Source organism: Muntiacus reevesi, chromosome 5 (genome assembly GCF_963930625.1).
Source record: "Muntiacus reevesi chromosome 5, mMunRee1.1, whole genome shotgun sequence".
Lineage (NCBI taxonomy): Eukaryota > Metazoa > Chordata > Mammalia > Artiodactyla > Cervidae > Muntiacus > Muntiacus reevesi.
The window spans coordinates 96795032-96804265 of NC_089253.1; the positions used below are offsets into that span (position 1 = coordinate 96795032).

At 63.8% G+C, this 9234-nt stretch overlaps 3 protein-coding genes across 3 annotated transcripts in view; 2 read left to right on the forward strand and 1 right to left on the reverse strand.

Moving 5' to 3' along the window:
* CFAP74 (cilia and flagella associated protein 74) overlaps nt 1-3017 on the forward strand; it is a 106244-nt gene extending 103227 nt beyond the window's left edge. The window contains exons 34-42 of the mRNA XM_065937148.1: nt 15-70; nt 201-320; nt 570-725; nt 1351-1477; nt 1584-1738; nt 1949-2085; nt 2285-2441; nt 2634-2768; nt 2916-3017. Of these exons, the coding sequence (XP_065793220.1) occupies nt 15-70; nt 201-320; nt 570-725; nt 1351-1477; nt 1584-1738; nt 1949-2085; nt 2285-2441; nt 2634-2768; nt 2916-3017 (1145 nt within the window). The remainder of the gene's footprint in view (nt 1-14; nt 71-200; nt 321-569; nt 726-1350; nt 1478-1583; nt 1739-1948; nt 2086-2284; nt 2442-2633; nt 2769-2915) is intronic.
* A 1915-nt stretch (nt 3018-4932) lies between these two features.
* On the forward strand, nt 4933-6923 carry TMEM52 (transmembrane protein 52). The gene is made up of 5 exons (XM_065935923.1): nt 4933-5073; nt 5160-5203; nt 5360-5401; nt 6034-6212; nt 6312-6923. The coding sequence occupies exons 1-5, from the start codon at nt 4987-4989 to the stop codon at nt 6488-6490; spliced, it is 531 nt and encodes a 176-aa protein (XP_065791995.1). The 5' UTR covers nt 4933-4986; the 3' UTR covers nt 6491-6923.
* Nucleotides 6924-7329: 406 nt separating this feature from the next.
* CALML6 (calmodulin like 6) lies at nt 7330-8752 on the reverse strand. The gene is given in 6 exon segments (XM_065937149.1): nt 7330-7343; nt 7385-7521; nt 7613-7713; nt 7715-7756; nt 7848-8017; nt 8584-8752. Coding segments are annotated over 6 exon segments (633 nt in total).
* Between the last annotated feature and the right edge of the window lie 482 nt (nt 8753-9234).

Here is a 9234-nt window from a genome sequence, read left to right on the forward strand (position 1 = left end):
ACCTCCCATTTCAGGACACCGGGGCATAAAGAAGGTCTCCATCCAGAACATCTCCCCCGAGGATCTCAACGTATCCTGCCCACGCCGCCCAGGCAGCTTGTAGCAGGGGCGGGGGAGGGGGGGCGGGAGGGGGCGGAGAGAAGGGGACTGGGAAGGGCTGAGGCCCCATTCTCACCCCCTCCTTGACGCTGGGCCCTCAGCTGGAGTACTCCATGCTGAACCCCGATGGCCCCTTCGTCCTGCTGAACCCCACCATGAGGTTGCCCTCTGGCGAGACCCAGGTCCTAGATCTGTCCTTCTCCCCGCGTGAGAGTATCCTGGTGAGTCCCAGCCCACCCAAGCTCCATTGCAGCCCTACTCCCTGCTCTACATGCCATCCAGCACTCTGGGCCTGGGAGCCACTGGTCCTCCTGGGCCCTGGCCTCTCACTGGAAGGAGAAGGAGGTGGTGGCCAGGGAGCTCCAAGCCATCTCAGGTCCCCCATGCCCTGACCCAGCTGCTCCAAGACAGAGCTCCCACACCTGCCTCTGCCAGCGTCTGTTTCACGCTAAGGGACGTGGTCTCTGCAGGCCCAAGAAACACTGGACATCATCACCAAGAAAGGCACGCTCTCCCTGGCCCTCATGGGCACGGGTGTGGCGTCCACGATCACATGCTCCATTGAAGGTGACATCCTCAACATGGGCTACGTGATTGCCAGAGAGTCCGTCTCCTTGGGCTTCAAGGTAAAGCATGTGGCGGGGCCTGGTGCTGCCCATCGCCTGGAAGAGGTTCCCAGGAGGGATCCACCCTGCCTCAGTCAGGGAGCCAGCAGAGACCGCTCCCACCGCCCCTCCCCCACCACCCCCAGCAGCTCTCACTCCACTGGCCCCTCCAGCCAGTGGGGAGGAGGTGCTGAGGACGCCCCTCCCTCCGCCCCTCCTCTGCTGCCCAGGTCTTCTCACTGCTCCCATCTTTCTGCCCCAGGGCCTCTGCATGGGATGTAGGCCATCCCCCTCAAGGGGCCAAGTGGGCTCCTACCCCCACGCAGGCAGGCAGGCCTGGCTTTTTCTGCTCCCCCGCATCTGAGGTGGCCTTGGGCTGAAGTTGCCAATGGGACCCCTGCTTCTTCACTTAGCTTAGTCCAGGTTCTGACAGCAGACCCCAGGACCTGATTCCATGGGATTTTAGAGGGATGCAGCATTCTCCCGGGAAGAGGGGGAGGCAGGAGAGAACTGGGATGGGATGCTGGTTCAACTGAAGGCTAGCCTGAGCCTGACGGGGCAGGAGGGGGCTGAGACCTGGCGGCAGTGGCCTGTTCCCCTGCTGGCCAGCCCAGCTGCCCCAGTGACCCAGTCCTGCTCCCCGCAGCTGCAGAACAACTCCCTGCTGCCTATCAAGTTCTCCATGCAGCTGGACAGCCTCTCCTCCAGGAGCAGAGACCAGCACCGCCTGCCACAGTTCCTGGCCTCGCCGGACCAGAGGACAGAAGTTGTGGGTAAGCTGGCCAGCAAGGGGGACCATGTGGGCTGTGGAAGGGGGGTGGCCAGGGAGTGCTGGGCACTGCAGGGGGATCCGGACCAGCCTGACCGCCTTGCTCCCAGGTACGCAGAACTACAGTGGCCAGAGTGTGTTCAGCGTGGTCCCGGTCAAGGGCATCATGGAGCCCGGCAAGGCTCAGGACTTCACTGTGACCTTCAGCCCAGACCACGAGAGCCTGTACTTTTCTGACCGGCTACAGGTCGTGCTCTTTGAAAAGGTAGGACTCCGACCCAGCCTGAAGCCCTCCTCCCCACCCAAATGTTCACTTGCCCAAGCCCTTCAGCTGCCTGAGCGGCCACACGTTGGAGCTTGGTGCCTGGGGGGCTCCACATCAGGTTGGGGGTCATCAGGTGGAGAGATCAACGTCTGCCCTGCCCACCCTGAGCCCCACACGCAGGGTCGCAAACCGCTGTGCTCCTGCCCCCAGAAAGTGTCCCAGTGCATCCTCCTGAAGGGCGCGGCCCGCGAGCACATGATGTTCGTGGAGGGCGGAGACCCCCTGGATGTGCCTGTGGAGTCCCTGACCACGATCCCTGCCTCTGACCTGGAGCACAGAGAGGGTGAGCCCTCTGAGGGTGGAGAGCCCCGAGGTGGGCAGGGTGGCAGAAGCAGACCCTCGGCCCTTAGAGTCTGCACAGAGGGCAGGCATTCCTGGCCCATCCCCCACAGGTGGGGGCAGGGCTAGTGGGCCAGCCCTGCTCAGAGGATCCCTGCCTGACCCCGGGGACCCCCGCACTCCCTCCGCGGTACCCCCACCCCCGAGACCCCCGCCAGGCCCTCCCTCTCCAGAAGCTGAGGAGCTAAAGCCCATCCTGGTAACCCTGGACTACACCCAGCTGGACCCAGACACACAGGCCCCACCTGCCACCCGAGAACTGCAGGTGGGCTGCATCCGGACGACCCAGCTGTCCGCAAAGAAGGTGACCACAGCACTGCCCTGGCCTCCCTGGCACCGCTGCAGCCACCACTGCCCGGGCAGCTCGGGTCTCTGCTGGCCTTGCCTCTCTGTAGTTGAGGGGTGGGCAGCCTGCTGGTCAGGACCGGGGGCAGGGTTGCTGGTTCCCGGGAGCTGTGCCCGCCCGCCTGCCCGCTGACAGCACCAATGCCTGCAGACTGTTGAGTTCAGCATGGACAACATCGTGGCCCTGCAGCACAAGGGCTTCACCATTGAACCCTCCAAAGGCTCTGTGGAGCGCGGCCAGACCAAGGCCATCAGCATCTCCTGGATGCCGCCCATCGACTTTGATGTGGGTGCCTGGGAGCCCGCCCCCCCCCCCCAGGAAAGGGCTGGGGGGCCTAGGCGGGTGAGGTGGGCAGTGCTGCCAAGAGAAAACACGTGCCTGCTGCGCCCCCTGACTGAGGATCCCCCTCTGTTCCCACCTCTCCCCTTCCAGCCAGACCACCCACTCGTGGCATCGGCCCTGCTGCAGCTCAGAGGGGATGTGAAGGAGACCTACAAGGTCCTCTTTGTAGCCCAGGTGGTGACCGGCCCCTGAGGCCACAGGAGTCTCTCCACAGAGCCCCCTGAAGCCCTCCTTCCTGCCACCCTCGAAGCCTTCCCCTGGTCTGTGGGAACCACCCAGGGGCCTGGAACCTGGGCAGTTTCAAAAGGGCAGCCTCCTGCATGGCCCCCTGGGGCACTCCTGCTGTCCTGGCTCCAGCTCCCATCCCAGCCCCACGTCAGAACCAGCGAAAAGGCCAGTCCCGACCACAGCCTGCTCCCAGCCTGAGCCCTGCGGGTCCCCAGCCCCACCAGCACCCACCCAGCCTTTCGAGGTCCTGGTGGGGAACAGCTGCCCCCACAGACCTGTCAATAAACCCTGTGTGAATCTGTGCCTCTGTGCCTGCAGTGTGGGCTGCAGTGAGCAGGTGGGGGGGCTGCCCCTGCCCACACACACAAGTCAGCCCATAAAACAATGAACTCAGCCTAGACAACTAGAGCCCTGGGGAAATGGCTGGTGGGGGGTAGGGGTGGAGTTGAGGCCCACCCACACCTGGAGAGGCCAGCGAGCAGGGTGGGGGCTGCCGACTCCAAAGTCCAGGCAGCCCCTTAGCCCCCTGCTGCTCCCAAGTCCCTGAGGCCCCAAGCAAGGAGTGAGCCCTCACTGCATCCTCCCACACGGCCCAGTCAGGGTCCGGGGGAGGCCCACCTGTCAGTTTGGTTTTCCAGTGTTCTGAAGTGAGTCCAGGCTCAGCCTTCTGGGTCCTGACCAGCTCTTCAAGGGAGAAGCCCCCTCTCCCAGCCCATGAGACCTTGCTGGGAGCTCAGAATGGTGCCTGCACCAGCCCCTGCCTTCTAGAGAGTGGCAGGGTAGACACTGTCCCCACAGAGCTCACCCAGCCAGGCCCCATGTACAGCCCAGCATGCCCAGCCTGTGCCAGCCCTAGGCGACCAAATGCAGCCTCCCTGGCAGGAGTGGAGGGTCAGCTGCATCCAGGGCTTCTCCTGGGCACAGGCCTCGGGACACCAGCCTGGAGTCCTCACCCTAGTTCCTCAGTGCCCTTGGCATCTGGAAATCTGCCCTCTCCCTAACCCTGAGCCCACAACAATGGCCGTAGAGCAGCCTTTTGTGGGACTTCTATCCGGTGGGCAGGCCCTCACCAGGCTGCTGCTCACCAGATGGGAGAGAAATCCAGGTCCTGCAACCAGGTCAAGCCTCAGAGTCCTCCCTGCAGGGCATTGCCCCACCTCCTCCTCGGGTAGGCCCCTCTCTTCTAAACACTTGGGGTTTAGAACCAGCGGGCCTTGGCATTTACTGGCCCAGGTCCTGCCTGCACTTCTGCCCATCCTTCTCCTTCCCACTCCTGAGCCAGGAGCCTGGCTGGAGCAGGGTGAGCTGGGGGCCACCGTTCAGCCCGGAGGCACAGGACAGCTTCAGGACAGAGCCTGGGCAGAGATCATGCAACGGGCCTGGCAAGTGCAGCCAGGATAGAGTCAACCTGAGGAGGTGAAAGTGAAAGCCGCTCAGTCGTGTCCCACTCTGCAACCCCAAGGACTATACAGTCCATGGAGTTTTCCAGGCCAGAATACTGGAGTGGGTAGCCTTTCCCTTCTCCAGGGGAGAGGCCACACCCAAGCATAACTGTCCATGGGACGCCTCCGTCCAACCTGAGCCCGACTGCAGGACGCCAAAGGGCAAGACCGCCCGCCACCCCGTGACCCTATTAAGGAAACTTGGAGTGGACGAACCTGGTGAGAGGACCATGGGGAGGGAATTAGGTAGGCGGGACCCTGACGTAATCAAGGGCCTGCGGCGCGCCAAACCTGTCGGGGGCGGGGCCTCTAGAGGGCGCGGCTGTTCTTGGGGGAAGGGTTAGGGCGGGGGGACCTGGGCGTGGCTACAAAACCAATCCTCCAATGGACGCAGTCTCTGGAGGGCGGGGTTTGCGCTGGGAGCGGCCCAGGGGCGTGGCCCTCATATAGCCGCGGGGCCTCCGGGCTCGCTACCTCTGTGGGCGCTGAGCATGTTGTCCCGGGCGCTGAGCATTTTCTCCCGGGCGCCGGCCAACCGCGGGCTCCTGTTACTGCCGCCACTCCTGCCACTGCCGCAGGTGGGTCGCGGGGTGCTCGGCTCCGGCACCGCGGGGCGGGTCTGCGCTCGGCGTGCCATGGCCCGGGCTCACCCGTGTCCCCGCAGGTGGCGCTGGGTTTCGTGGAAGGCAGCTGCGACCCCTCGGGCCAGTAAGTCGGGGGCGGGGGAGCGGGGGGGCTCCGAGAAGGGTTGGGCGGAGGGAAGGAGCGGGGGTAGGGGGGACCCGGGGTCCTCCCTCGGGGAGGCTAGGGCGGGACAGTGGGCCTGGCCTTTCCCCACCAGCTCCAGGTGCCGCCGTCCCACAGGTGCCCGCCCCAGGCCCGCTGGAGCAGCCTGTGGCACGTGGGGTAAGTGGAGGGCGCGGCGCGCAGCTGGGTGCTACGGTCCTACCCTGGGCCAGTCCACCAGACCCCCACCCACTTGGCTCCACCGCTGAGGAGTCACCACCACTGTCCCCATCCTGGGCCGCTGGCGGGAAGGTTCTGAGGCCCCCAGCAGCCTGGCATACAGATCCCAGGTTCCTCTCCCAGCACCCAGGCAACATCTGGCATGGGTCCTGCCTGAGTTCCTCATGACTGAGGACATCCCTGGGCCCTTGACTGACTTCCCTTGGTAACCCACTTCCCATTCCCTCACTCGTCGTCCCTGTGGGAGGTCCCTTGAACATGGTCATTGGTCTGAGCACGGTACTCTGTAGCTGGCCTGGGGCAGTGTGTCCTGGGAAGGAACCCAAGGCCACTTGTGGCCAGCCCTGGAGAGACAGCCAGGGCAGGCCCAGCAGCAGGAGACCAGGCCAAGCCAGATCCTCAGGCCCAACTCTGGCCAGGAAGGAGGTGTCTGGCCTGGAGAGGCAGTCCTGGTTCTTTTATCCTATGCAGTGCCTTGCCTTGAGCAACTGGGCTGTGACTGCCCCCTGGGAACAGGTGCCCAGAGACCAGGGGGCAGTCCAGCGGTAGGGGTCTTGCTCCTCCCTGCCCAGGCTTATCCTGCTCACTGCCCTTCTGCTGCTGCTCTGTGGAGTCTCGGCCAGCTGTGTCCGGTTCTGCCACCTCCGGAAGCGGGCACACACGCAGCCACACCTGTCACCGGCACCTGAGCCCTGCGACCTGACAGCCATCCCCATGGACAGTGACAGCCCAGTGCACAGCACTGTGACCTGTGAGTGCTGGCACACCTCTCCTGGTGGCCCACCCACCTGCAGAGGTGGACCGGTGAGGGCCAGGCCCACCCCCACAAACCCATCCTGGGTCCCTGCAGCCTACAGCTCCGTGCAGTGCCCACTGAGCATGCAGCTACCCCTGCCCTTCGGGGAGCTGGACCTCGACTCCACGACCCCTCCAGCCTACAGCCTGTACGCCCCTGAGCCGCCGCCTTCCTATGAGGAGGTCATGAAGATGACAAAGACCAGACAGGAGGAGCCACCTCCCTCCCTGTAACCCAGCCTCCCCTGGGGCCTCATGCCTCGAGACCCCTCCAGGGCTCCCAGCACCCCTGGCTGTGGCCCTGATGTCCCACAGAGGGGGCAGGATAGCTCTCCCATGCCTCCCAATGCCACCGGCTCCTCTGTGCTCACAGGGGACTGTGCAAGGGCACCCAGCGCATCCCCACCGTCCTTTCCCCAAGAAGGCCAGCCATCCAGCACATTGCTGCAGCCCTGGACTCGTTGCTATGTAACACTGGACAGCCAAGCTGACTGGCCCTGTGTTGGCCACACACACACACATGCTGTTACATCCAGCCCTGGCCCCTAGCCCAGCCCCAGCAGGCCCTCAGCCCAGAGGAGGCCCCACAGGCCTAAGCCTCAGGGCTCAGGGCTTGCTGTGATGTCCGCAGCTTCTCAGAGAGAAAATAAAGTTTGTATCTAAGTGATCTCTGCATGGAGGAAAGAGCCCCAGGAGGGGCCCTTGGGCAGCACTTCCCAGGGCCAAGGGCAGGGTGTGTGGTCCTCGACCTAGGCCCAGTCTGGCCTTCCAGAGCCCACCTGGTGTCCAGAGCCCAGGACTGGGCTGTGGGCCATGTCACGTATCCCACAGAAGTGACGGGCCAAGTGCCATGGTCGACTCGGGAGAACCCTCTACCTTCTCCAGACCCACAGCTTTGCAGTCCCTTCTTTCCAGCCTGAGGACAGTGATGCACACATGAGTCTGGCTGGAGTATTTATTGGCTGCGGAACTGGGGTGGGGTGGACAGTAGCAAGTAGTAGGCTTCTGCCAGCAGACCTCCCTCAGCCCCAGCGGCTCCTCCTACTGAACCAGCTTGAAGGACTCCCTAGTCATCATGACATGAATTCTGAGAGCAGAGGGACAGGTCAGCAGCCCGGCCAGACTGACCGGCCTTCAGGGTCCCGGGGCCCATCCTCTGCTCACCCTCGTAGTCGAGGGTCCCGTCCCCATTCTCGTCGGCTTCCTTCGTCATCTGCTCAGCCTCCACCTCATTGAGGGGCTCACCTACGTTCATAAGCACATACCTGCAGGGGCCCCCCTCGCACTGAGCAGCAGCCAGCAGGGCGCCCACCTCCCCGGCCCCCTGCCCCGCGCCCCACCTGGCCTGGGCCCTACTTGATCGTGTCCCAGTCAATGTAGCCCTTAGCCTCCTTGTCAAAGACGCAGAAGGCTGCCCTCAGCTCACCCTCTTGGTTCTGGGCCTTCTCCAATTACACCTCCCATCAGGGCCAGGAAGTTGCTGCACTTGAAGAACCCTTTCTCTGTGGGGAGTAAGCGGCCGGTGAGGGTGGCGCACCCCTCGTCATGCATAGGGGACCCCTGCCTGCCCCGCTGTCCCTATCGGCCTTACTCTGTCCACGTCCTTAGCCATGGAGGCCAACTCACTCTTGGTGGAGTTGATGCCCAGGAAACTCATGAGCTGCTCCAGCTCATCCATCTTCACCTGCCCTCTGCCCTCCTCATCAAACATCTCAGAGACCCCCTTGTAATCCTGGATCTGCCCTGTGACAGGCGCTCCGTCTGTGGGAACACGAGCCCAGACTCACCAGGGGCTCCTCCACCCCTTCAGTCCAGGGGAGGCTGAAGGGCCTGGGACACGAGGCCCAAGGCACTCAGCCCCAGCCCAGAGCAGGCTTCAGAAAAGGCGGCACAAGGGGCGGATCTTGAAGGGAGAGCAGGACGCCAGGGCTGGGGCTGGGGGTGAAGGAGCCGGGACTGGGGCAGACCAGCCATGTGAGAGCAGTCGGGGCAGCAGTGGGTACCCAGTGAGACCGGGGGAGAACACCATGGACCAATGTGGGAGAAGTCTGCCCGGGGGGTAGGGTGAAAGCCCCAGCCTGCTCTGGCATCCCACAGGGATAGCCCAGTGCCTGGCCACCCCGTCTTTCACCACCATGGCAGCTTTCAGAAAGGGCTGCTCTGACCTGGCCCCCCAGAGCAAGGGCGGCCCCAGTGACTGGCAGGTTCTGGCCTTGGGGAATCTGTGCTCTTGTCCAGATTCATTGAACTTCTTCCTCAGGTTCCCAGAGACCCTTACACCTTCGGGCACAGTCCCAGCTGATCCCCAGGTCTAGAGGCCTGCCCACCCTTTCCCGCGGGCGCTGCCCCCAGCTCCCGCTGGGCCACCCAGCCAACCCACTGGGGCTCCTCCACCAGGCACCCATAGCAGCCTTGCCATGTCTGTGCCAGCTGAGAGGACCCTGCACAGTGGCACACAAGCTGCTGTGGGTTGAGTTCAAGGGGCGGAGGGGGCATCTGAGTTTTAGCAGGGCCCAGCAGCCCAAGGTCCCAGGGGTCCCAGATTCCAAGAGCCTTTTATGGCCAGGAGATCCTCTCAGCCCTGTTTTGGGACAGTTGACCCTTCCCCATGTGGCCCTTCATGGCCTGAGCAACCTCTCACCCCAGAGCTCCCTCTGCAACCCTGCGTCCTAGCCAAGGCCCTCCTGGGCTGGAGCAAGGATGGACACTGTGGGCCAGGGCAGGGGAGGGGGCTGTTCCTCTTTCCCCATGCAGCCGCCTTCCCCCCAGGCTGCAGTGGGGCTGTCATCACTTCTTGGTGAGGGTTCTTGCTGATGGCCTCCCTGGCCAGGTGACTGCCTTGCATCCCCAAGGACCCAGGGCCCAGCGTGGTGCCAGCACTTTGCAGTCACCCTCTAAAGACAAGCTCAATAAACAAATACATTTGGGACCCCCTCTGGCCACCCTGTGCAGAGGAGGCTGGGGGTCCACAGTCCAAG

Bases quoted from the DNA above. Each gene is read 5' to 3' on its own strand.
- TMEM52 (XM_065935923.1), top strand. From the start codon at position 4,987: ATGTTGTCCCGGGCGCTGAGCATTTTCTCCCGGGCGCCGGCCAACCGC. The intron at 5,204-5,359 runs GTAAGTCGGGGG...GCCGTCCCACAG, and splicing joins AGCTGCGACCCCTCGGGCCA to GTGCCCGCCCCAGGCCCGCT. The intron at 5,402-6,033 runs GTAAGTGGAGGG...CTCCCTGCCCAG, and splicing joins AGCAGCCTGTGGCACGTGGG to GCTTATCCTGCTCACTGCCC.